This window comes from Corythoichthys intestinalis, chromosome 2, assembly GCF_030265065.1.
Source record: "Corythoichthys intestinalis isolate RoL2023-P3 chromosome 2, ASM3026506v1, whole genome shotgun sequence".
Taxonomy (NCBI): domain Eukaryota; kingdom Metazoa; phylum Chordata; class Actinopteri; order Syngnathiformes; family Syngnathidae; genus Corythoichthys; species Corythoichthys intestinalis.
In genome coordinates, this window is record NC_080396.1 from 22,955,091 (window position 1) to 22,982,355 (window position 27,265).

The 27,265-nt window shown below is 39.4% G+C and overlaps 3 protein-coding genes across 5 annotated transcripts; 2 read left to right on the top strand and 1 right to left on the bottom strand.

The window, feature by feature from the left end:
* ssr4 (signal sequence receptor, delta) lies at positions 1-3,409 on the top strand. Its single transcript, XM_057859574.1, has 6 exons — positions 1-195; positions 520-638; positions 2,327-2,401; positions 2,605-2,694; positions 2,783-2,848; positions 3,043-3,409. Exons 1-6 carry the CDS (start codon positions 144-146, stop codon positions 3,145-3,147), a joined length of 507 nt encoding a protein of 168 aa, XP_057715557.1. The 5' UTR covers positions 1-143; the 3' UTR covers positions 3,148-3,409.
* On the bottom strand, positions 1,620-17,036 carry setdb2 (SET domain bifurcated histone lysine methyltransferase 2). Of its 2 annotated transcripts, none has more exons than XM_057859466.1 (10): positions 16,729-17,036; positions 16,487-16,600; positions 16,323-16,418; positions 9,357-9,469; positions 9,002-9,295; positions 8,492-8,808; positions 6,523-6,692; positions 4,059-4,414; positions 3,771-3,859; positions 1,620-3,704 (listed from the first exon to the last, which is right to left on the bottom strand). In XM_057859466.1, the coding sequence occupies exons 1-10, from the start codon at positions 16,763-16,765 to the stop codon at positions 3,557-3,559; spliced, it is 1,734 nt and encodes a 577-aa protein (XP_057715449.1). In that variant the 5' UTR covers positions 16,766-17,036; the 3' UTR covers positions 1,620-3,556. The 2 variants fall into 2 exon arrangements, with proteins under 2 accessions (XP_057715449.1, XP_057715458.1); XM_057859475.1 differs by having other exon boundaries at positions 3,541-3,704; positions 3,771-3,854.
* Positions 14,951-27,173, top strand: LOC130931057 (uncharacterized). Of its 2 annotated transcripts, XM_057859541.1 has the most exons (10): positions 14,951-15,084; positions 16,319-16,447; positions 18,541-18,727; positions 18,808-18,930; positions 19,031-19,263; positions 22,294-22,428; positions 26,248-26,435; positions 26,533-26,612; positions 26,693-26,776; positions 26,873-27,173. In XM_057859541.1, exons 3-10 carry the CDS (start codon positions 18,541-18,543, stop codon positions 27,019-27,021), a joined length of 1,179 nt encoding a protein of 392 aa, XP_057715524.1. In that variant the 5' UTR covers positions 14,951-15,084; positions 16,319-16,447; the 3' UTR covers positions 27,022-27,173. The 2 variants fall into 2 exon arrangements, with proteins under 2 accessions (XP_057715524.1, XP_057715516.1); XM_057859533.1 differs by lacking the exons at positions 14,951-15,084; positions 16,319-16,447 and adding an exon at positions 17,306-17,532.
* Positions 27,174-27,265: the final 92 nt, after the last annotated feature.

A 27,265-nucleotide genomic window follows, 5' to 3' on the forward strand; every position in this document is an offset into this window, starting at 1 on the left:
CGGTCGTGCTTTGCTGATGTGGACTAGTAGACTTCCTTTCCGCTTCCACGGCCCACGGTCACAGAACCGGGAACGTTGCAAATTAATAGAACTCCCCCAGAGCTGCATTTCACTCCGCAACGCGTAAAACCACAAAAGATACAATGATCCGGATAGCTGCTGCTTTTCTCGCCGTGTTGGTGGTCGTCTGCTCGGGTAAGATAAATGGCGTGAAGTGACACGGCTTCCCAAATGCACTGGAGCTAGTTCGCTAATAAATTACTACTGGAACTGTGTTGTTATGGAAAGCCGTTTGTATGATTATTCCATATTATATCAATTTTAGGATACTACGTCTTCTATTAACTACCACAACACATGCTCTGTGACCTAGACTAACAGTGAATAGTTAAGCTAATAGTAACTTTTGAATAGACGCCCACAGAAGTGACCACTGTCCCCGAAAGAGTTAAAATGCTTCAAGGACTTCCATGTCTATCTAAATTGCTTTTTGCATGTACTATATGTTCATTGCTGCAGGAGAGAGCTGCACGGAACCAGTCATCACCCCGTCGACATACACCACTTCGGACGCAGTCATCTCCGCAGAGTCTGTGTTCATTGTGGAGCTCAACCTGGTTTGTGCCAATGGAGCGCAGGTAAACTCAGTACAACGTAGGTGAGGCTTCTCAAAGAAACATGGAGCTATTGTTAACCCTTAAACTCTTGCCTTTATTAACTACTGATAACAATGCTGACCATTGTCGCTAGGGGTGCACATGTCTTGAAGTTTCCAACCGATCACAGACAGACACCCCCCCCCCCCCCCCAAATTTACTAAATCGATCAATCGGTGCACCTTTACTGATCACTTGATGTTAAAGGGATCCACGGATCGAAAGACTTGTAGTCCTTAGAAGATAAACGTTATTATGAGTTAAAATAATTTGCTATTGAAACCCCTCTTGATGTTTTTGTTTTATATAATTTGTAAAATTACTAGTTTAACTAGTAGGTCACCATTTTTGTTGACGTCGCGGGGCAGTGACATCACATGGTTACGCTGCCGGGCTTCCAGAGTATGACTCTAGCGCAGGCATGTCCAAACCTGTCCTCAAGGGCCGCTGTGGGTCCTGGTTTTTGTTCCTACCAATCGACCACAGACAGTTCATCCAATGAAGTTTCTGCTAAAACAAGCAGCTTCTGACTGCAATCAACTGATTACACTTGTAAGACACCAGATTGGTGAAAAGGTGTCATTTGGTATTGTTGGAATGAAATCCAGCACCCACTGCGGCCCTATGTGGAATAGTTTGGACACCACTGCTCTAGCGACATAAACATGTTATCTGTTCAACCCTTTCAATTTGAACCCGAGAGGAACGTTAATGAGCATGACAGCACCGTCAATGTTTTGCAAAACAAACAGCAAAAGCAAAATGAACAGGAAAGACGGGATGTGAGGAGAGTGGGGGGGGGGGGGGCGACGTTGTTCTACCAAAATGTGCAACACCGGCGAAACGTGCTTCAAGAGGCGGATTTGACACCCAAAGTGCTACCGTGCACTTTTTTTTATTTTTATTTTTTTTTTAATGCATAGAGACAGATCATACTAAAGATGTCTTAAGATACTTAAGTGTAGTAATATGAAATACAGGTGGTTTAAATATGCTACGTGACTAATGTGGTCAACAGATTAACAATGTGCTTCAAAGCTACCACAAGAAAACACAATGCTTAAGTATGAGAGGGAAACACATTCAAAAAGTATTGAGGCAATGGAGGTAATAAAAGACTCATTAAAAACACAAATAGAATATACTCGCCGCTTTTAACCGAACACATGTGTTGGACGTCCAGCCGCGTAGAAGGAATTGCAGTAACCCTGTAGTATTCCTCGAGTGACGGTGACAATCTACGTCATCATCCCGAGCGTCCATAAAACATGGTGCCCTCCGTAGGTCAAAACATGTACTAAATATTATAGATTTTGAAATCAATGACAATATTTTATGCGTTTCTAATGACATATGTTAGTAAAAGAGAACAATTGTGGCTTATTAGAGCCTACAAGTCTTTAAGTCTGAGGTTCCCTTTAAGCTCTTTTGCCTTTATTAACCACTGATAACCAATGCTGACCATTGTCGCTAGGGTGCACTGGTCATCATTTTTACCTATATTTTTATTTTTTTAAGCCTAACCTGTCGATCATATTTTTTCCACCATGAACAACTGATCTTCCAAAATTTACTCAATCGACCGTGATCGATCAGCCAATCGATCAATCAGTGCACCTTTACCTATTACTTGATGTTAAAGTATTGCCTATATTTGCGGCCCTTTGCAGAGTGTTACCCTGTATGCTGACGTCAATGGAAGACAGTTTCCTGTGACCAGAGGCCAGGATGTTGGCAAGTACCAGGTATCATTACAGTTTCCATAAAGATCCAGTACATTGTAGGTAAGGGGGAAGTAGGTGTTAGACACAAACACCACGTTTTGATAAACTTCAATTGGGTGGAGATTTTGTGCAGTTAAACTGCAGATTATGGGCAAGTTACTTCCATAATGAAATACTGAACATCGTAGTGCAAAAATTGACAATAAAATACTTTTTTACTTTAGGTATCCTGGAGTCTTCCTCACAAAGAGGCCAGTTCAGGAACCTATCAGGTCAAGTTTTTTGACGAGGAATCCTACAGTGCGCTTCGCAAGGTTCGTGTTAGTGACTAAGAAATTTGATTTTTTTTTTTTTTTTTTTTTTTTTTGGTCTTGGTTTGAAATAAGGATGTGTATTTTTTAGGCCCAACGAAACAATGAAGATGTGAATGCCATCAAGCCTCTATTCTTGGTCAACGTGGACCATAGGGTGAGCCTTATTCAACTTGAGTAACTTCTAGATCATCGATGGGAAACTTTGTTTTAAAATGTATAATTTCCTAAAATACTGTCTTCCAGGTTAGACCTAAAATAGCCTTTATATGTAAATAGTGCACATTGTCATTTTGTGGCACTGTAAAACGAAGTTAGTAATCTACTGATGTTGTACCGTTGTGCCTTCAGGGTGTGTGGAGTGGCCCGTGGGTTTCTACTGAGGTGGTAGCAGCGCTCATGGGAATCCTTCTCTACTACATGGCTTTCAGCGCCAAGAGCACCATTCAAGCTTAAACATCTACACTCAGATCTTACAAGACTGAATACAGGCGCCGCAGAAACATCTGCTTTGGTTCATTAACGGTCGCCCGTTTGTAGAATTTTTTTGTTGTTCTATCCAGACTGTGTCTGTATGTGCTCAGATGGACTTTGCATCTGTTATTTCTTACACTCAGGCCACCAAACTAGACTGCTTGGTGAGCTGACATGTTAAATCAATAAATGGGTGCGTTCCAGTCTATATTTTCCTTACCCGAAATAAAAAATTGTACTCCGATATTGGCAGACATGCCGGATGTCACAGTATTTGCTTTACTAGATGAAACTCATTTTTTTGACTGTGAAGTTTTATTAAAAAACAGCAGATTTAAAAGTATAAAAGTGTTGTGGTCACAAGGCCCCCATAGTTTCACAAAATCCAAGCTCACGTTTCACAAAGGTTCTCCTCCAGGAATTGACCCAAGCAGCCGTCACTGCCACACACGCAGGGCACTTCCCGTTGTTGGGCCAGAGATAGCGTGTGTGTGTCCGAAGCATAATTCCATGTCAGTTCAGTTCCTCCCTTCACCACACTGTGACACAAACACATATATTCAGGCCCAAAAAATACAGATTAGGCTTCTTGTGTCCTTTCTTACCTGTTGGTGAAAAAAGCAACGAGAGGGAAATTTGGGTGATGCGAGTCTGTGAAGACATTCTGAATGAAGAGGTTTGGCTGACAGCTGTGCTGCAGGAAACAAATTATGCCTATTAATATCACAAGGATAATGAAAAAGCCGCTTGAAGAAAAATGGGCCAAAAGTACTATAAAACGCCTACTAGGGCCCATAAAATGCTCATCTCACTTTGAATATTTGTTTTTAACATTAAAAAATAGTTGCATTTTTTTGTACTCAACATTTTTGTTTTGTTTTGCCTCTACCTACATTGATGAAGCGGCTAACGTTTCCTTCCTTTCTGGCATCCAACAAATACAGGTCATCTGGGTTTTTGCTTATTTTCAATCTCGTTCCATGGCCGTCGGTGTCATTTTGTGTGACTGAAGCATGCTTCGCCTTGTCTTTCTGATGTGCGTTGATGTCGGCGGGTCTCTGTATTACTGGGACATGCAGTGGTGATGAAGTGGGGGGATCCGTGTTTTCCAGCAAGTTGGTCCCCTCCACTATGGGGGGTGCTAGCCACTCTGTGACCACCTCCACCTCATCATCTGACGGCAGTTCGACCCTGCTCATTTTTGGTGCTGGAGGCTCAATTGGTCGGTGGGCTCTCTGCAGGATCACACCTGAGGATGCAAAAGAATTAGGTTCCCTGAAATTTATTTAATCCAAGTGGGCCTATTAACCTTTTAAAAGGCAAATAGCATATTGGTAATTTAAAAATATCTCAAAAGACCTGGCGTCCATACACATGAGTATCACACTTTGGGTCTTGTAGGCCACAAAAATAATATTTGGTAAACAAGTGGTCTACGTCTCGCAAAAGATTTTTTTTGTTTTTACTTTTTCAAACTAAAGTAAAATTATAGATGAATAAAATGCTCATACAAATGAATCAAAACTAAAAAAATATATATTGTCGACAGTCCCTGACAAAAGTTCTGTCGCTTATCCATTTTGTAGAAACAATTGCTAATAATACGACTTTTAATCATTCAGTTGGTTTCAGACATGGCTCATATGAAAGCTAAGCCCCTCCCAAATGATGTTGAATTTACAAAAATATATTTGTTTCACTGAAAAAAGATTTCAGTGTTCACCAAACTTCACTGTTTGCTGAGTGAATCTCGGATCCATGCGGGCTCCAGTAGGTCTCCTGTAATATTAGTGGCAACTGTGGTGTAATTCAATGGAAGATTCATCTGAAAAATGCACCTTTTGCCACAGTGAAGTGAAGTGAAGTTTGGTGGTGGCAAAATCATGGTCTGGGGTTACATCCAGTATGGGGGTGTGCAAGAGATGTGCAGGGTGCAAGGCAACATAAATAGTCTGAAATATCAACAAATCTTAGCTGCCTCTTACATTCCTAACCATAATAAGGGACAAATTCTGCAGCAGGATGGTGCTCCATCGCATATTTCAATCTCTAACTCAACGTTCCTCAAGGCAAAGATCAAGATCCTCCAGGACTGGCCAGCCCAGTCACCAGACATAACAGGATGAAAGAAGAAGCATGGAAGACGAAACCCAAGAATGTTGATGAACTCTGGGAGGCATGCAAGACTGCTTTATTTGATGTTCCTGATGACTTCATCAATAAATTGTATGAATCCTTGCCGAACCGCATGGATGCAGTCCTTCAAGCCCATGGAAGTCATACTAAATATTAAATTTGGATTTCACAGCACCATTACTTCATTCGCTTATGTTATGTAACATTTTTTTGTATTCGAAGCACATTTTTTTGTTCAATTTTCACACTACTTTCTGCAGGCGACAAAACTTTTGCCAAAATCTGACCTTTATGACTTAATTAAATGATAAATCTTTTTTCAGTGAAACAAATATATTTTTGTACATTCAACATCATTTGGGAGGGTCTTAGCTTTCATATGAGCCATTTCTGAAACCAATTGAATAATTAAAAGTCAGGTTATTAGCAATTGTTTCTATAAAATGGATAAGCGACAAGACTTTTTTCAGGGACTGTAGTTATGTCCCCAACGTTTTAAATATTTCACAGCATTTAACTCATTTCCTGCCATTGAGAACCATTGACGGTCAAATTATTTGAACTGGAATGACTGACACGAATACTTATTTTAGGACCATTGACTGTCCGAGACATCCAATCCATTTTGAATGGGATGCCAGTCAAAATGGATTGGACATTGAGCAAATTTGATGGCAGCCAATGAGTTAGCTAAACCAAACTGAAGCCCGTTGTTGAGAGAAATGGTGGAGGAAATGTTTTGTATTCATAAATGTGTCCTCAGTTGATGTGGAAATAATGCTCCTATTGCTTGTTAATATTGACATATTATCTTTTCGCCACAAGATGGCAGGATGCGACTTAACTGTCTAAAGTGCTACTTTTATTACTTCTTTGTGTTTGACTTTGATTACTTTGATTTGTGGGATTGCCTGTGAAGACAGCAATGTGAGAGGATGTATCCGCATGTCAATGGAAATTAAATACGCCGAGTTTTGGCTAAAAGACAACTTATTCTCCGTCAATTCTTCCTACGAATGCAACGTTGAGCTGCAACCACCTCAACCCACGTACTAGAGTTAAAAGAATTTAAAGATTTTAAAATTTAATGCCTTTTTTCAGAAACCTTATCAAGATTACGAGATTTAAAAGTTACAAAAATTGTAAAGACCCCGTTGGATATAGAAATGGTTAACCTAGCCTATTAAATGTGGTTACTGGTAAGTGTTGTTTTTTTGTTACCTGCATATATGCACACAAACGTCCCAGCATCCAAGTCATCGCAGCAACGCACACCCCAGCCACAACGCTCTGTCCAGAACACTTGCAGGCGGACCCGGATTCCTCTTTGGACGAGTCGATTCTGACAACGGGCACGATCGCAGCTGCACCATGGCCCGCACTCATATAACCTGTCGTTATATACAATATAGGACTGACGAAAAACTCTCTTTCTTGTTTATCTGTATTAAAAATTGTACTAAAACAAGACAAACGTGCTAGGAATTAGGCTTTGCTATTTGGCACAAAAAATGTTCATGATTTTTTTACATCGTAAAATCTAGATTTTTTTCACGATTTTCGTTTTTGTAGTTTAACATGATTTTTTTTCCACTTCTGAAGTAATCGTTTTGAGAGAAGGCAAATCGAATTATGGGGTTTCCCACTGTATACTAGTAACTAGTGCTGCAACGATTAATCAATTAACTCCAGTAATTCGATTAGAAAAAATATTAGAATTACATGTTGCTGCTTCGAGTATTCGTTTAATCAAAGTGGCGTAATAGTTTGTTTTGAAAGTTTTTGCATTTAGTTTTATTGATTTTGGGTGGATACACTGCCCTCTAGTGGCAACAGTGAATATGACATAACTCATTTCACACGGCTGAATCCAGCGGCTCCCTGTAAAGACCAAAATAAGCTAAGTTTTTGTTTGAGCTGTTTTTTTAATGCATTTGTAATTTTGCATATAGGTATGTTTAGCCGTTTTTTGTGGGAATATCAGTTTGAACCATTTGTTAAGAGCATTGTAAAAAAAAAAAAAAAAAAATTGTTCTTTTGTTGTACTTAGATCTGTATTTTTTATGTTCCTTATTCGATTACTCGATTATTTGAACTAACTAGTTCATCGATTAATCTACTACTAAAATAATGAATAGCTGCAGCACTAATAGTAACATTAAGCTAATGGGTGTTCAAAAAATTAAACACTATATCTTGAAATACATCTGAAAATATAAACAGTATTTAAAAGATTTATTGCCACTGTCAAATAAAGTTTTACCAAATGCCAGAGCAAGCAATTTATGAAACAACTGGAAGAGTAACTGAAGAAAAAATTAGCGCAGAACATGGATTTTGATTATTATTTAATATTTGTAGCGCTGCAATGCCTGCTAGGAGGCACGTTGGACGACAACAGTGTTGACAGCAGATGGCAGCAGAGGATGACTGTCTCCCCCAAGGGAGCAGGGATGGCCAAATGAGGCTTCTTGAGGCAATGAAGCTTTGCAGCCAATTGGTTATGGTGGCTCATTTGGTCTTAGGACAGTCATATGATGCCGCTGTCAAATAAAGTGTTACCGGTTAATATATTTTGGTGTAAATATTAAAATATCCCGTAATACAGTGAGGTCAGCTGCGGCTTATTGTCCAGTGCGGCCTATCTATGAACAAGTGCTGTTTTCGTGTCAAATTTGGTGGGTGGTGGCTTATAGTCAGGTGCACCTTATAGTCCAGAAATTACGGTAATCAATTTTTGCACTGATTCATTCTTTGAGAACTGTGTACAGTAGAGCTTCAATTCATCAACCCAAAGTTTTGTCTAAAACAGGGGTGTCCAAACTTTCAGAAAAAAATGGACAGATTCAAGGGCCAACATTAAATCCCACCATTATTATTTGTTATACAGAGGATCGGAATGAGATATTTTTTGTATATCTCTGTTTTTAAATGTATTTACTTTTGAGTGTTAATTGGCTGCCACTAAGAGGCGATAGACGTCCAATCCATTTTGACTGGGAAGTCTAGCAGTCATCGTTTGATCACAGCCAGCCCCCCCAATTACTACTTGGTCATTACTGAGTGACTTACGCGATAAAACTGCCTCTGAGTTTGTATTTTCTAGTTTTAATATGGATCCATTAATCCCGATAACAGCTATTTTCCCTTTTAAATCCATTCTTTTTCACATTATATTTCATCTACTTACCCAGACGGCAAGGGATGGGTGAGTCTATGATAGTCGTAATGCTTTCCAACTCCCGTCATGGCGACGCAGGAGCACCGTTGCGCGTCCAAACACCCATCTGTGCACTCGCAACAAGTGTGAAACACGGGCCCACGGGTCAAGAAACAGCCATGTGGCCAGCGCTCCTTTCTATAGCGGAAATCAGCTGGCCGGGAATCACCGGGGCCAAAACACAGCTCCACTGATACCGGTTCAGAGCCGCGACTCAGGTCTAACTGGCTGCTCTGTAGTTCCACTGCATCCAACTGCACTGCCTTGTTGAAGGAGAAGTAGTCCAGCTGGAGGAAACGTAAAGGATCTCCAATCAACCAAAGTATGCTAGGAGGGCTCATCAAGTATTGTTCACTGTTAACTTTTAAGAGGAAGCTGCGTTTTTGAAAAGAACATGACTACCGAATGAGCCATGTCACACATATTGAACGCTGGTCACAGAAAATAAAAATTCGTCACAGAATTGACAAATCAGCAAACCTGCAATACATCAAAGCTTTCAGTGGCCAACAGGAAGCGCATCACGTCGTCATAATTACGGAGGCTGTGCCCACAAGGAGCTTTGTAAATGATGTCTCTGTGTTCATTGTCATCATACTCCTCCTCATCCTTGCCATATTTCTGCTGAAGTTCGATGACCCTACCCCCGCAAGATGTTCTCACTGGCGTGGCCATCATCCTCTTGAAACCGCATAGCAGCGGTACCTTTAGCGGGTTCTGAGTTCGATACGAAACGGTGGACCGATTCGTGGCAAGTAAAGAAGGCAAGCACATCTAGAGGGAGGAGAGCCCTTTTAGAACAGGAAGTGAATTTTGGCGGTCAGGCTAAGCTTACCTTGGAGCACACGTGCAATTTGTACGGCGGCTGCATGAGCAGCAGCGGAGGCAGATCTTCACCCATTGATGGAGGAAGAGAGGGCACACAATTGTGGTGTATACATTGGCCATCTGAACAGGTTAAGTCAGGAGTTCATTCAACATCCTAAGCACTTTTCAATCTAGTTCATTCAAAATCCTAAGCACTTTTCAATCTTTCCAAAATGCAGTGAAGCCGCTTTAAGCATGCAACATTTGTAGCACCTACTCTAAAGAACGTCACTCAAATCTTAAATTACAATAGTATCATAAGGGTTTAGTTCGTAAATTAATATTATTGCTGTCAAATGTCGTTACTCAGGGTTTCGTTTTTTAAATTAGTTTTTCTCAATTGCTTTTGCTTCAGTTTGTGCATTTCTCAAAACATGTCACACTGGTAGCAAAACAACATGTATTACCTGCAAAAGGAAGTTTTTTGTGCAAAATTCTTAGTCTTTCGCTCAAAATTAACTTTCTGTGTCAATTAACATGTCAGTGCTACAAGTCCTTGTTTCATTGTGTGCAGACAAGACAGTCAAATTGCTTTGTCATGCTCACAATATAACAGTTACTCTGGTGGAAGGCTCTGATGCTGAAGATGCATTATGTAAGTTTTAGAGATGTCCCGATCGATCGGCATCCGATCACGTCATTTTCAAAGTATCGGAATCAGCAAAAAAATATCGGACATGCCTTTTTTAATATATATATATATATATTTTTTTTTTTTATTAAATCGTTTTCTAACTGTATTTAATGTTACAGACAAAATGTCTTACACTCATCCAGAGTCTTTAGTTTTGGTTTAAAGATTGGTTCATAATAACAACAAACGTCCTCCCCTGCCATTTATTGTCGCACTCACAAAGTTTTATTCATTTTTTTTCTTAATGCATTGCCAAAATGTATATGATCGGGAAAAATTATCGGGAATGATTGGAATTGAATCGGGAGCAAAAAAAAAAAAAGCAATCGGATCGGGAAATATCGGGATCGGCAGATACTCAAACTAAAACGATCGGATCGGGAGCAAAAAAACATCGGAACAACCCTAGTAAGTTTTGATGAAAATTGTTATATATGTGTGTGGGAGATTGATTGCAAGGGACTAGACAAGATTCTGTCTACACATTTACCGTTTTTACAATGTCTTGACAGACTATGTCGTTGCGATACAGAAAGCAAAAGACCGCACTGTGTATAGCAAAGAAAAAAAAACAGAAAAGCAAAATTAGAATGTGAACATAAGACAACCGGCACATCTAAATTTCGAGTGCTTTCAGAATTTTTCCCCCATTCTTTCTACACATCTTGACGTTCCTCTCTTTTTTTCATCCATAAATTTTCATCCACGTCACAACCGATGTCCTCTCTTGCTATACAAAGTGGAAAGAATCCCTTAAATGCCTTATCCAGCCTCTTCAGGTATCTGCTGTGATTTTACTGCATGCTGCATTCATGCCTCCAGGAGAGAGTCATCTGACTGTGAGGCTGGCGATCATACACTTGCAATCTCCATGTGGAGAAAAAAATCTTCTATGGAATTGAGGAATGGGGAGTATGGTATGGTGGGAGGAACTCCAATACCATTTCTGTTGTGGGTTACAAACCATTCCCTGATTATGTTGGATTGTTGGAAACTCACATTGTCCCATACTATTATAAATTTTGGCAGGTTAAAAGAAGTTACATAAAATAAGTAATGAAAATGCTTAGAAATAAGCACACACATAATGACATCCTGAAAATATGTTCGTCCATTTTGCATGGAAAGACCTATGCAATGAACTAAGGACTAAATATTGTGGGTGGTGAGGCTTTTCAATAGAGACCCATGATAATGCATTTCACCATCATGACTAGAGATGTCCCGATCGATCGGGATCCGATCCCGTCATTTTCAAAGTATCGGAATCGGCAAAAAATATCGGACATGCGTTTTTTTAATATATATATATTTTTTTTTTAATTAAATCATTTTCTAATTGTATTTAACGTTACAGACATAATATGTTACACTCATCCAGAGTCTTTAGTTTAGGCTTAAGGTAGGGTTATCAAATTTATCCCTATAACGGCAGTAATTAATTTTTTAAAAAATGTATCACGTTAAAATATTTAATGCAATTAATGCACGCGCTGCACAACCCACTCACGCATTGTCGCGCTCAATCTGTAATGGCGTCGTTTTACCTATATAGAGAGCTAAAAGACAGCGTAAAATGAGTAGAGTGGATTTTGGCAGCCTTTGGAGCGTTTTTTTAATTGGCTAAAGCCTTACAATCCCTCTCCCTACGATTAGAAATATCGTGGGAAGCAATGTGGGGAAGCAAGGTTGTAATTGATCTTTTTCTTAACACCCTATGATATTTCCCAACGCAGAGAAGATATATCAATTGGTAGCACTACGCACAGTCATGGTTGCACTTCCCATCATGCATTTGGGCATGGCTACAGTATCATTTACTGAAAGTTTTACAAATACACTAGATGGCAATATTTAGTCACAATATACAAAGTCACATTTATCCTTTAAGAATTACAAGTCTTTCTATCCGTGGATCCGTCTCACAGAAAGAATGTTAATAATGTAAATGCCATCTTGAGGATTTATTGTCATAATAAAAAAATACAGTACTTATGTACTGTATGTTGAATGTATATATTCGTCCGAGTTTTATTCATTTTTTTCTTAATGCATTGCCAAAATGTATACGATTGGGAAAAATTATCGAGAATGATTGGAATTGAATCGGGAGCAAAAAAAAAAAAAGCAATCGGATCGGGAAATATCGGGATCAGCAGATACTCAAACTAAAATGATCAGGATCGGATCGGGAGCAAAGAAACATGATCGGAACAACCCTAATCATGACAGATGCAGCTGATAATGTAGGAAACAGCAGAGAATTATACAAATCATTTGCATGGACGTACGAAAAAATCTGTAACTTGTTAAAAGAAATGAGAAACTGCTTTTTTGATGTGCAGTGTTTTTCAACCTTTTTTTGAGTCACGGCACGTTTTTAAATAGGAAAAAAATGTCGCCGCACACCACAAACCAAAAATGTCCCAAAATTACTTCATGTACAGTATATTTCATTTTCCAATAATTTCTCAATATTTATTCCAACTCAGTGTGACTTGAACCTGTTTAGATGAACACAAAGCCAATATCCTGGCTGGAATTGAAGAAAGACACACACGAAGCTCTTCTTCAACAGCTCTTTGTCTCTGTTTTTATTTATTTTTTTAATCGCAGTTAGGCTTGAAAAGCTCAGACTTATCAGAGAGGGGGACTTTAGCAATGTCTTTAAACGCATCACGGCCGAGCATCTCGCTAACAATTACTTTGCAGGCAGGTAGTATAAATTTCTCGGCCACAGTGTGGGACTTTTTGAATTTAGCAACAAGTTCAGCAACAAGGTAACTGGTTTTGAGGGGTTTCTCATTTACCTTTGTAGTTTTTCTCAAAAAACTTGTTTCTATGTGTTTTCACAAAGGAGAACAATATAGTCCATCGACTTGTTTTGAAGCGACGGGTGTTTCGTTTGGCGATGACGTTAAAGCTCGTTTGGCACCATGGCGCTGTTAGATAGCTGCTCATGTCGCATTCAAGAATTGCTCTGATTTCTAGCCATCGGCCACCTTGCTGTCCTCGATAATGTGTTGGAATAAAACACAGGGGTAGGATTGACGGTAGTCACATATGGATAAAATAGAAAGAACACTTTCGTGTATATCGACACTTGACCAGTCTAATCCAATGACGTACAGTAGGCGTACTGGGGTCCACACTGTCGCGGACAGCAAGGTGGCTAGAAATCCAAGCAGTTCTTAAACGCGACACGAGAAAAACCTCCCTCATTTGCACACAACCGAAACCCACAGGGGTCCCCAACGACCGGTCCTGCATTCTGGCCAATTGACTTTGACCTTTGCCGCTTAACACACCAATATCCCTGTCTACTCTAGATATACAGTACAACTACAGGATAGGAGGTCGTCATAGAAATGCATTGATTGGACTGTTAGCAGTACATCTTGTGTTGTATATCTATGTGCGCTTGGCCTCGATAATAACATATGACGTAGGTCGTCGCCCATGACATTTGTTCCCGGAAATAATTAGCCCCCACACTAGAATGACTGAAAAACAGACGTCTTTGGACAGATTTTTTACGGGGAAAAGGGAACCTGACGAGCCAAAAGATGAGCCTACAACCTCGAAGAAAACAAAATCTATGCTACTTCCCAATCACTAAAAGACCCAAAAACTGAGAAGGAGTGGATTTGTGACCCGTACTGCATGTGAATAAACCGAGTGATTTGAGCATGTCTGCGCAACAGGAATATCAGCTTGTAGAGATCGCGAATGACAGCGACCTTAAACGTACATTTGAGACAACAAATCTACTGAGGTTCTGGATTAAAGTCATTTCGGAATATCCTGACATCGCAATGAGAGCACTGAAAACTGTGCTACAATTTCCGACATCGTATCTTTGTGAAGCGGGCTTCTCTCACTCTCCCATCTCGGGACCATCTCGTCTCAACGAAACAAGCTCAGGCCTCCCACTGATTCATCGGGTGAGTTGTATTTTCCCTGCACTTAACACGACGGGGCTAAAAACAAATGTTATTTTATATTTACTGTATTTTTCTGCCACACATTGCCGGTGTTCTGACAAATTTGGCATGCGCGTAACGTTAAAAATGACCGCGAATGCAGCGATTCCAAAGTACACACGACAAACTTCCTTTAAAGAAAGGAATACTACGTTTGCCATGTTAGCTGCACACAACAACTGCACGCAGCTCTCTCACGTAACGACTTTGCCGTGTTGATTAGCAATAATTAATGTATGTTTACGATGTAGATACTTTTTAGCTCCATTGGATAACATTCATAGTCCAACTGAATATAAAAGAGGGTTTTTTTCACCGCTACAAAAGCTTTGGGAGCAAAATTTCCTAAGGGTTCAAAAGTCCGTGAAAAAAAGACCCAAATCACACCGGTCCGTGGTGCAAAAAAGGTTGGAGACCCCTGTTCTACCTAGTCGTTCCTTCCTTCCTTCTAAAACTCTACTCGACGACGTTGAAAAAAAAAATGCGATATTGGATCATTTCTTGTGGCACACCGGTTGAAAAACACTGCACTAGTGATACAATGTTGTGAGGATTGAACTAGAGCTGTCCCGACTAGTCGACATTGTCGACATCATCGATGACGTAAATCCGTCGACGAGCACAACATCCCATCGACGGTTAATGAAGGGTTAAAAAAATATATGCGTGGAAAGTTCAGAATGTCGGACGCTTGGTATGCAAGCGGGGAAATCGGCACAAAGCCAAAAAAGTGCACCAGAGAGTCCAAAACATTGACTTGAAGCGGTATGCAATGTTAAGAGTCTCGCTAGCTCGTGCTATTGTGTCCAGCCGGTAGCTCTTCTGCCCTATGTGAACTCTCGTGAACTCTCTAATGAGCCGGAACGCGCACGGCTCTTAAGTGTCTGTGTCACGTGACTGACGTAGCCGGTAACGCGCTCAGCCAAATGGACACACAAGTACGGTGGGTGAATTATGCCAAACAAAGGGTCACCACAGACTTATTTTTAAAGAAACAAAGGAGGGTACACTGTTGTGTCCTGTCTCTTCAATGCCAAGCTTGGCTGCACGTCGGCCGTGGATGATAACGACAGGAGATTGTAAGTCCATCTAACTAACTAATGATATGTTTTATTGAAGTTGCTAAGCCTGTCGCGATATCCAATGATTCCATTTATCACATGGTAAATAAAAATGAGGGCGGTCATTTTCATGGCTGCGTTTTATCGCTGCGCGCGCGTCCATGCATACATTTGTGCATGCGTGCTGATAGCATATGAGGCTCCAGTTCTCATCTGTCATCAACACGCTGTAGAATTAAAGACATACAAAATAAGAAAACACATCTATATTAAACACTATATACGTTAGCATTGCTACATTGAGGTGAATGGGGAAAAAGACGACCTACTTTAGCCCGCTATAAAACAGGCAGCCTTGTCCAAAACTCAGTTAAAACGCAGTTAAAAGGTTACACTTCAAACATGAAAAATCGCTGGTTAACAGCATTTGCAAAAGGAAAAAAAATCTATTACTGACACCACATGCAATGACAAAAAATGTTTTGTTTTTTTTTGCGGAATGTAAAGCATAAATTAGCGGTTTAGCGAGCGTACTTCCAGTGACCATTTCAAAATAAAAGCATGTCATGTTCGTCATATAAATAACAATTTCTGGAGTTAATCCCACATACCAAACAATATGCCAAATTGTTCTACAATCTACACTATTTCTACACTAAGAATACCTTTAAAATGACACCCTTTATGAAAAGTCTGATTGGCAATGAATAATTATTATAATACTATTATATATAGTACTACAGTATACTATAATATTAATGCTAGGTATTTTTTTAAGAATTGTTTTGAATCATGTTGGAAAGGTGAAGTCAGTGTTCTGAATCTGTTTACATTCCATTCTTTTGCACAAGTTAATTCTATCAGCATTTGAACTCATTGTTTGTGATTTATTATTGTTATTTATCTGTTTATTTGTACTTTAATAAAGAATTTAAGTGTTCCAAAATGTTTTTGTGAATTGATAAGCGTCAACAAAAATTTCATTGCTAAATTAGTAAAAAAAAAAAAAAAAAAATGTTTTTGTGAATTGATAAGCGTCAACATAAATGTCATTGCTAAATTAGTTTTAAAAATAAATAAATAAAAGATTAGTCAACTAATCGTAAAAATAGTCGGTTGATTAATCGGGAGAAAATTAGTCGTTTGGGACAGCCCTCGATTGAACAAGTAGTTTTGAGAATTTCAAGTCTGAGCAGAGAAACGTACTAAAGCAACTGAGAAAAACTAATATTATTATTGCTGTCAAATGTAGTTACCAGCACCAATGACCATCTGAACCACTGGAGTGTTGCTCACAGGGAACGCAGTCTTCCACTCCAGGCATTCGTATATCTTCAACGCCTCAACCCGTTCTAATGGAAAAGAGGCATATATCACACAGGTAACTAAATGGCAAAGAAAAAGAGAACATGCACTAAACCTTTGTCAGTTGCAGTGTTTGCCCTCAGGACTTCACGAAGTTGATCTAGACGATTGAACATAATATTAAACACATGATCCACATCTTCCCTGGCCCAGAATGCTTTGGCCCGATCTGTAAAACAGGAATAAAATGGTAAAATTTCTGTAACAATTCAGTTTTGGTTTTTTTTGTTTGTTTGTTTGTTTTGTTTTTTTATGTATAAATGCCCCATCTTGTACAAGTCGTTACTTTAACTTAACCTGAAATCTCAGCAGCATGATCAAATGAATCCTCCATTTGAACCCGAGAGTGAAATAATTGTTAAATAGTTAGCTAAAATGAGAGAACCGCTAAGCTAAACTAGCAGGCGTTCCTCTTCCGTAGGTCGCATTAGCTATTAGGTTAAATAACTCGATTTAATTTAAAGGCCGCCATCTACCAATCTTAAAAAGCTGTGAGCCTGATATAATCGGCATATCTTCAATGTAATTGTTAATCATTAAGCACAGTAGTAATCAAATGTATTGTAGTTTTCCCATTTCTTTCTTTCATGAATGTACCGTATTTAGAGCTATAGTCGCCCTGATTTTGGTCTCGCAGACATTATGATTAGCTTTTTTTCAATTCGTAGGAAAAAAATCACATATATTCAAGTCAATAAAATATTACTTTAAAATAAATTCTATTCAAAGATGTTTACGTTTTTTGATAGTATGTAAAACACCATATACTAAAAACAATATTTTGCCTGTGAGTTAAAAAGCAGGACATATTCTCATGACATTTTGATACTATTTTGACGTTCGTCGGCTTCCGTTTGTCACTGTATTGCACAATATACTTACGTTTTGTGTAATGAATATATTGTATATATCATACGCGGATTTTTGCTGTTCTCTATAGAATCCTGCTACATGTCTGTCACTAAAAATAAGGGAAACCAGTAGTACAGTCGTCCTGTTAAAAGCGTAAAAATTTTCACAAAAGCAGCGTGCTTTTCTAACATTTAAAACACCAAGTTACGCAAGTCTGAGGTTATGGAATGAAAAGAGCGTCTATGAGAGGTAAGAAAATTCAACAATCCATTATTTCACTAATTGTGCATATAGATAAATATGTGTATGCTATCTCTACATATGGTATTAAGGTGTATGTGGTCAGAGGTGCATGTAGATAAAAGCTTTAAAAAAAAAAAAAAAAGTTAAAAAATTAAAAAATTTAATTTTCCTAAAGTTGCAAATTAAAAACCCTCAAAATAAACGTTTTGTGCTTAATGTAATATATACAGGTTTGTATTTGCGTTCACATAATGAGATTACGGTACATCACCAACATTTAACTTGTGGATGATAATTATGAGTCCGAGAACTTAATAAGAATAAGTCCAAGTACTAATACTTATAGCCATATAAAAAGGTTATTAGCAAAGTCGTAGGTTTGCATAGGGTAGGGACATAACACTACCAACTTTTCAGGATGCTCAAATTGTCCCCACCAACTTTTAAGCAACCATATTTGAATTATATAATGATTATAATTGATGATAAATACTAATTATAATAATTTATAATGTCTTCCCATATGTTGTAAGAATAGAATTGACCCTTCCGTTAATAAGTGAAATACAGTATTTTCATGATGTTCAGACCTACATTTACCCCTTTCCACTTGCTGATTGTGCCAGTCAATTTTTCTAATGAATGAATAAACGGATGGACGGAGGGACGGTTGGGAAAACTATGCAGAGTTTTTTTTTTTACCTGATTCCTATCCTCTGAAAATGATGTAATCAGGCCCGATTTCCACTCACGTGATCGGATCGAGGACATCCATAGTACTCACAGTATAGTCAATTAATCAAAAAGTCCAGCTAGATATTTTTTAGATTGGAGTTGAGGTATTTAATGGTTAGTCAAACAGTTTACGAGCAAAATATTTCAACTCCATATGATTAACTCATTGCCTGCCATTGACAAAGCTTGACATCTCTCAGTCAAAATGGATTGGACATCTAGTGCCGTCAATGGCAATCAATGAGTTAAAATAGTTCTTAAGGAGTTGCATTGTGGTAGATGGCTGCAGTGTGGCGTTCCGTGAGTGAGGCTTTATGGGCAATGTGTGCCGCCGATGCCATGTCCATGCCTGTCCATTGGTACTACAACATACATGACATCAAGAAAGACTTTGGAGGCTGGATATCTGGCTTCAATTCGCCCAAAATCAAACACCCCAGCAGCATCCTCAACCTATCCAACACTGGTGAGTATTGGTCTTCTTTTCTCAAGAGTTTATTATTGGGTTTCTTCAAAAGTGTGATTAAAGATGATCTTGTGATTAAGCTGGTAGCGGTCGCACTTCCTGGTCATCTGCTTCCAAACGAGTAGAGGTGGTGGGAAACATCATCCTTCATGACAAACTGAGCTTTTGGAAATCTTCCAGTGGTTCTATTCACTATCACCAAGGTATGCAATGGCATTAAAATTGATTGGTTTTGAGCTGGAAACCTAAGCTTTTGATATTTATATAATGGTGTTTTTCATCATAAATCCTGGCTGTTTGCAGGTCTAAAGGCAGGAAACAACACGCTGAATGTCCTGTGTGCCCTCCGAGCAGCTCGCACGTTGGCAAGCAGCGGCTTTACAGACATCTCACATCCTGACGCTCGAGCCGCCGTTCTTGTGGACTACGTTAACTTCTTGACCACACCTGGCACGCACGCAGATACCTACGCCGAGTCGTCTCATCGATCATTCTTTGCTGACTGGCAGGATAGCAGGCCGAAATTGAGCCAGGAGGTACAGAATCTGGTGTTTAACTTGGGGGGGAAAACAAATCATTTCCTTTAGTGTTGCACCAATCCCATTTTTTTCAATTCCCTCACCCAGCTTTGTGGTATTGGCCGAAACCAATAGTGTGTTAATTAGGGCTGTCCTAAACGATTATTTTTCTCCTGATTAGTCTGGAGACTTTTTTAACGATTAGTCGACTAGTCTAATAATTTTTTTTCAATGAACTCTTTTTTTTTTACTAATCTTGCAATTTAATTTTTGTTGACGATTATTAATTCACAAAAACAATTTGGAACACTTAAATTCTTTATTAAAGTACAAATAAACACATAGATACCAATAATAAATAACAAATAGACAATGAGGTCAAATGCTGATGGCATTAACTAGTGCAAAAGAATGGAATGTAAACAGATTCAGAACACTGTGACTTCACTTTTCCAACAGGACTCAAAACAATTCTTACTTTCTTTTTGGGAATGTCTATATTGTTCTCAGCATTAGAGTGAGAACCAGCAGAGTAGATAAATAAATGTCACGTATCACTAGAGTGAAGTACGCGGAAAAAAAAAAAAAAAAAAAAAACATACTGATGCAGGTTGTTACAACGTAACGTATTAGGGCCAAATATATAAATAAATTTAAAAAAAAGATCGAGATTAAAGTCGTAATCCCCCCCCCGTGGCCGAAAAGTGTCATTGCATGTAATTGACTTTCCTATACAGTATATGATTTTAAAATTAAGAATTTTCCGCTATCATATTGTCATAATAGTTGTAAAGCAAAATTATTTTTTTCGAAAAGATTATGTGACGAGCACCTTAAACAGTCATTTGCTTTGCTTAGCCAAAACCACCCGAGGACTGAAAAGGCAAGATGAATATAGGTAATTTTTTTCAAATGTAAGCTTTCAAAAGCGACAACAACTACTGAGCTAGAACCAAGGATTGAAAATGTGGACCATGAAACGCTACAGACCACCGTTAAAATGGTGAGCGGAGTTTCAATTTGCCCCACTTAAGATGCTAATTGTACAACACAGCCACCACCGGTGTCTTGCCAATGTAGTTACCCGCGTCAAAAATTGTGTCCCTGGCCGCGGGAGCTCGCACAGACACATTAGTTATGAGGGTTGTCGACTTAAACAATTAATTGAAGCCAGAAAAGAACCACAGTTATATATATTTGGACATCGACATTTACCAAACTGGAGAAACCCCATACTGGACTTGAATTACAGTTATAGATCATCCTATGAGTAAAACAGTGAAACATTGCCTTTATTAATGTTCAGTACATATGTTACGGTATACGACAGAAAAAAAAGTTGTTGTTTTTTGATGGATGTGCCATGTTTTAAAACCTCGTAGATAACTACATCACCAAAACACGGAAATCAAGCAAATCAGTGCAGTGCAGTGGCTCCACTCAGACTGGGGTAACTACATTCGCACGATACCGGTGGGCGTTCCAGCACGATACCAGTGGGCGTACCATATTCAGTGGATGACAATCTTGGAGAAAAGTATAGCCTAGGCAGCCTGATTTTAGAATCCCCCTCAAGAATGATAGGAAACAAGTACGCTCATTTTCATCTAATTATTATATTCTTATAAGTTAATTTTATTGTTGACACTGCGTTTCAGGGTCATCAACATATTTTGCCCCCCCACCCCAAAAGTCAAACTCCGCTTGTGGTCGTAATATTGCTACAAGAAAAAGAAAGTCGCATTACTACATAGGGCTAATGAAGCTGTGAGCCGCTACGCACTTTATATACATGCACCTTAGCTGGGAGGTACGATGAAGCATTAATATACATTCTTGTATTGATTATAATTTGATGTAGAATAGATGAAGCAAAATAATAAGGATTTCCTAAGTGGTAAAACAGATTCTAAAACACAAGATGCTTTCAATATTGTTGATTTTAACAGAGGTGGCAATGCGCTATGTAAATTATGTAGCTGCTTATTCAGCTACATTAGCTCCTAATAGTGTCGTGCAACGCACATAAAGGCAACTTAAATTTAAAAAATGTGGTTATATGGACTTACGATCCTCCAGCTTGTTGTCTCCTGTCATCTTCCAAAATTATACCTTTGGAAGACGCTTCAGGTGTTCATTCACGGCCGACGTGCTGCCGTGGTATGCAAGCTTGGCATTGACTGCACACGACAGTGTACCCTCCTTTGTTTCGTTGAAAGAAGTCCATGCTTTGGTCACTCTGGTGTGCTTTTTTTGCTTTGCGCCGCTTTCCCCATTTGCCATTCTCAACTTTCCACGCATATATTTTTTAAACCCTTTTTTAACAGTCGATGGGATGGTGTGCTCGACGACGCATTTACGTCATCGATGACGTTGACTACATCAGGACAGCTCTTGTGTTTATATCGTTTTACGGGGGGGGGGGAATTGTTTTAATACTATAACTGGCTGCATACTCACTTCAATGTCAAGTAATTACAATAATGGCTTAATCAGACACTGCTTAACTCATTTTCTGCCATTGACGGCGATAGAGGTCCAATTTATTTAAAGCGGGAGGAATGGCAGTGAATTTCCTTCCACTCTCTCGCTTCAAATGGATTGGGCATCTACTCGTGATAAACTCACTAGACATGTTGGAGGGTGCCTCTTGGCCAGAGAAAGAACAAATTTGATTTTTTTTACCTCATTGGCTGCCATTGTCAGAGTTAGACGTCCAATCCATTTTAAATGTGAGAGGGTTGACAGCGAATGAACAAACATTCATGTAAACTAGATCAAAAGTACATATGGCACAGCATTGGCATGTTTTTTTAGTCGATACAGATGATGTCATGTAGGTGCCGTATCGGTACCGATAATAGTACCACTAATTTAAATGAATGGGATCGATGACAATATCACCTATGCTCTGCGGTGTCAAACATTTCAATGGAATTGGGGCAAAAGTTTCTGAGAAAACTATTAATTGGTCGCCGGTCATGGCGAATGGTCATGATGCATGGCAACTGCCAATGACCTCTTTTGTATGTCTGGGTTTTTCTAAAGGTTCTAATATTTGCAGAAGAGCGCGCAAAGAAAAAACTAATGTCACTCCCGGACAGCCAGTTGGATGCCATCGGGTGCCTTACCGCGGTCCTTCCCTTCATTTTGCAATCTGCTTCAACCAATGAGGAGCAAGCTGTGAGTACCACAGAACAAAAATAGGCGAGTGTGTCCGTCAACCTTTTACTGAGTCACACATACTTTGGAGGGTAATGCTTTGATGCCACACCTACTAAATCTTTCTATGTTAGTGCATTTTGAATGACGGTGTTTTGCTGGAATGATAATTTGAGGTTTCTTCTTTACCACCTGGTTAAATTTGACAAAAAAAGTTCTGTAACACCTCATACATACAGTGCCTTGCAAAAGTATTCGGCCCCCTTGAACCTTGCAACCTTTCGCCACATTTCAGGCTTCAAACATAATGATATAAAATTTTACTTTTTTGTCAAGAATCAACAACAAGTGGGACACAATCGTGAAGTGGAACAACATTTATTGGATAATTTAAACTTTTTTAACAAATAAAAAACTGAAAAGTGGGGCGTGCAATATTATTCGGCCCCCTTGCGTTAATACTTTGTAGCGCCACCTTTTGCTCCAATTACAGCTGCAAGTCGCTTGGGGTATGTTTCTGTCAGTTTTGCACATCGAGAGACTGACATTCTTGCCCATTCTTCCTTGCAAAACAGCTCGAGCTCAGTGAGGTTGGATGGAGAGTGTTTGTGAACAGCAGTCTTCAGCTCTTTCCACAGATTCTCGATTGGATTCAGGTCTGGACTTTGACTTGGCCATTCTAACACCTGGATACGTTTATTTTTGAACCATTCCATTGTAGATTTGGCTTTATGTTTTGGATCATTGTCCTGTTGGAAGATAAATCTCCGTCCCAGTCTCAGGTCTTGTGCAGATACCAACAGGTTTTCTTCCAGAATGTTCCTGTATTTGGCTGCATCCATCTTCCCGTCAATTTTAACCATCTTCCCTGTCCCTGCTGAAGAAAAGCAGGCCCAAACCATGATGCTGCCACCACCACGTTTGACAGTGGGGATGGTGTGTTCAGGGTGATAAGCTGTGTTGCTTTTACACCAAACATATCGTTTCGCATTGTGGCCAAAAAGTTCAATTTTGGTTTCATCTGACCAGAGCACCTTCTTCCACATGTTTGGTGTGTCTCCCAGGTGGCTTGTGGCAAACTTTAAACGAGACTTTTTATGGATATCTTTGAGAAATGGCTTTCTTCTTGCCACTCTTCCATAAAGGCCAGATTTGTGCAGTGTACGACTGATTGTTGTCCTATGGACAGACTCTCCCACCTCAGCTGTAGATCTCTGCAGTTCATCCAGAGTGATCATGGGCCTCTTGGCTGCATCTCTGATCAGTTTTCTCCTTGTTTGAGAAGAAAGTTTGGAAGGACGGCCGGGTCTTGGTAGATTTGCAGTGGTCTGATGCTCCTTCCATTTCAATATGATGGCTTGCACAGTGCTCTTTGAGATGTTTAAAGCTTGGGAAATCTTTTTGTATCCAAATTTGGCTTTAAACCTCTCCACAACAGTATCTCGGACCTGCCTGGTGTGTTCCTTGGTTTTCATAATGCTCTCTGCACTTTAAACAGAACCCTGAGACTATCACAGAGCAGGTGCATTTATACGGAGACTTGATTACACACAGGTGGATTCTATTTATCATCATCGGTCATTTAGGACAACATTGGATCATTCAGAGATCCTCACTGAACTTCTGGAGTGAGTTTACTGCACTGAAAGTAAAGGGGCCGAATAATATTGCACGCCCCACTTTTCAGTTTTTTATTTGTTAAAAAAGTTTAAATTATCCAATAAATGTTGTTCCACTTCACGTTTGTGTCCCACTTGTTGTTGATTCTTGACAAAAAAATTAAATTTCATATCTTTATGTTTGAAGCCTGAAATGTGGCGAAAGGTTGCAAGATTCAAGGGGGCCGAATACTTTTGCAAGGCACTGTAAGTTAAATGAAATCCTATCCAGTACATTTGACCTACAGTCCCTGACAAAAGTCTTGTCGCTTATCCATTTTTGTAGAAACAATTATTAATAACAATAATAATGACTTTTAATTATTCATTTGGCTTCAGAAATGGTTCATATCAAAGCTAAGACCCTCCCAAATGATGTTGAATGTGCAAAAATATATTTGTTTCACTGAAAAAAGATTCATCATTTAATGAAGACATAAAGGTCAAATTTTGGCAAGACAAAAGTTTTGTCGCCTACAGAAAGTAGTGTGAAAATTGAACAAAAAATGTACTTCAAATACAAAAATATATTACATAACATAAGCGAATTAAGTAGTGGTGCTGTGAGATCCAAATTTAGTATTTTGTTTGACTTTCATGGGCTTGAAGGACTGCATTCATGCGGTTGTGCAAGGATTCATACAATTTATTGATGAGTCATCAGGAACATCAAAGAAAGCAGTCTTGCATGCCTCCCAGTGTTCAACAACATTCTTATGTTTCGTCTTCCATGCTTCTTCTTTTTTCCTGTTCATGTCTGGTGACTGGGCTGGGCAGTCCTGGAGGATCTTGACCTTCTTTGCCTTGAGGTAGAGATTGAAGTATGCGATGGAGCACCATCCTGCTGCAGAATTTGTCCCGTTTTATGGTTAGGAATGTAAGAGGCAGCTAAGATTTGTTGATATTTCAGACTATTTATGTTGCCTTCCACCCTACAGATATCTCAGGGTGCAGACAATTAAAAAACTGTGTGGCATTTGCCAAGGCCCACAGCCTGTCAAAAGGATGGATGCTGGAAAAGTGGCAAAAGTTGAATTTTTCAGATGAATTACACCACAGTCGCCGCAAATATTGCAGGAGACCTACTGGAGCCCACATGGATCCGAGATACACTAAGTAAAACAGTGAAGTGGTGGTGGCAAAATCATGGTCTGGGGTTACGTCCAGTATGGGGGTGTGCGAGAGATCTGCAGGGTGGAAGGCAACATAAATAGTCTGAAATATCAACAAATCTTAGCTGCCTCTTACATTCCTAACCATAGAAAGGGACAAATTCTGCAGCAGAATGGTGCTCCATCGCATACTCCAATCTCTACCTCAAAGTTCCTCGAGGCAAAGAACATTAAGATCCTCCAGGACTGGCCAGCCCAGTCACCAGACATGAACATCATTGAGCATGTCTGGGGTAGGATGAAAGAGGAAGCATGGAAGACGAAACCCAAGAATATTGATGAACTCTGGGAGGCATGCAAGACTGCTTTCTTTGATGTTCCTGATGACTTCACCAATAAATTGTATGAATCCTTGCCCAACCGCATGGATGCAATTCTTCAAGCCCATGGAAGTCATACAAAATATTAAATTTGGATCTCAGAGCACCACTACTTAATTAGCTTATGTTATGTAACATATTTTTGTATTTGAAGTACATTTTTTGTTCAATTTTCTCACTACTTTCTGTCGGCGACAAAACTTTTGTCGTGCCAAAATTTGACCTTTACGTCTTAGTCAAATGATAAATCTTTTTTCAGTGAAACAAATATATTTTTGTACATTCAACATCATTTGGGAGGGTCTTAGCTTTCATATGAGCCATTTCTGAAACCAATTGAATCATTAAAAGTCAGGTTATTAGCAATTGTTTCTACAAAATGGATGAGTGAAAGGACTTTTGTCAAGGACTGTAGAGTTACTGTAGCAGGGAGGTTTAATAAGTCAGTAAGAGACGCCATGTCTTAAAATAAAAAAATTTTAAAAACTCATTTCCTGGTTATGTTTAATTCTGGCCCATTTTTGCACGATTAGAGGGTCAAAAATTTGCCACATTCTCTAAGAGGTTTTACCTGATTGACTTCAGATTTAGCCTATGTTATCTCAAGAAATGAGACCTGACCTTAACTATGAAAAAATTCTTTTTGAACCAATTCTTTTTGTCATGGATTTTTCACCTCCGAGTCTCCAGGTCTGTGCAGCAGTTGAGTTTGGGAAGCTCTTACACCCCCACCCCAGTGTGCCAGAGTACGTATCCATCTACAGCAGAGCACTTCATGCGGTGCTGCAGGGCGCTAGCGTCCGTCAGCAAGCAGAGATCGCCCTCAGGACGCTGGGTGTATGGGATACCTGCGAGAAGTTCAGTCAGCGAGCTGCGAGGTGAAAAATCAGAACCACGGGACTTGTGTTTTATCCCTTACAGCTCCACTTCCTGTTTCAAGGAAATGTTCAATCTGATGATTTGATTGTGTTTCAGGTTTCCAATGCTATCTGAAGAACGACTGCAGGTCCATCAGATTGCTGTCAGTAGCCTGGGTCTGGCATGCTACACAAAAGGTGCTAGCACACCACTCCTGATATTTTTTTTTTCTTTTCTTGATTGCTAAATTTGAGAATCTGTTTTGTTGTCATTAAAGGAGCTCTTTCCAGCATGTTTTACCTTGCTCACCAGTTTCATGATGACCCCACAGCAGGAATCCTTGCCAATACCAACTGTGGAGGTTTGGCTGCTTTTGAGTCATTTTTGATAGTCAATTTGAAAGCAGTCATAATTGACTGGATTTGGGGTTTAGAGATTTGATTCATGGTCATTTCAGGGGAGAACTGTAACCGTGGTGCTGCACTGGGGGCTCTACTTGGGGCTGGAGGATCGTACACCAAGTCCACCATTCCACAGGACTGGAAGGACCAGCTGAGGGATGCTCAGGACTATATTCCTGACATTATCAAGTATTTGCAGCACTAAGAACCAGCAGTACAGCTAATCCCAAAAAACCACTACAGCAGTTCAACCAATAACATTTTGTCTTAATGACTTTTATTGAGATTATTTCATTTCTATGTCAGTGCTGGAAAAAAATTTCTATGAAGAGTGAATAAAAGTGCTGTTAAATGACGAGGAACTGTCTGTTTTGTCGACAATCACATCGACTGAATATTTGATTCAGTGAACTAAACTGTGGAAATCTTGTTGGCTCCAAAGGTCAAAG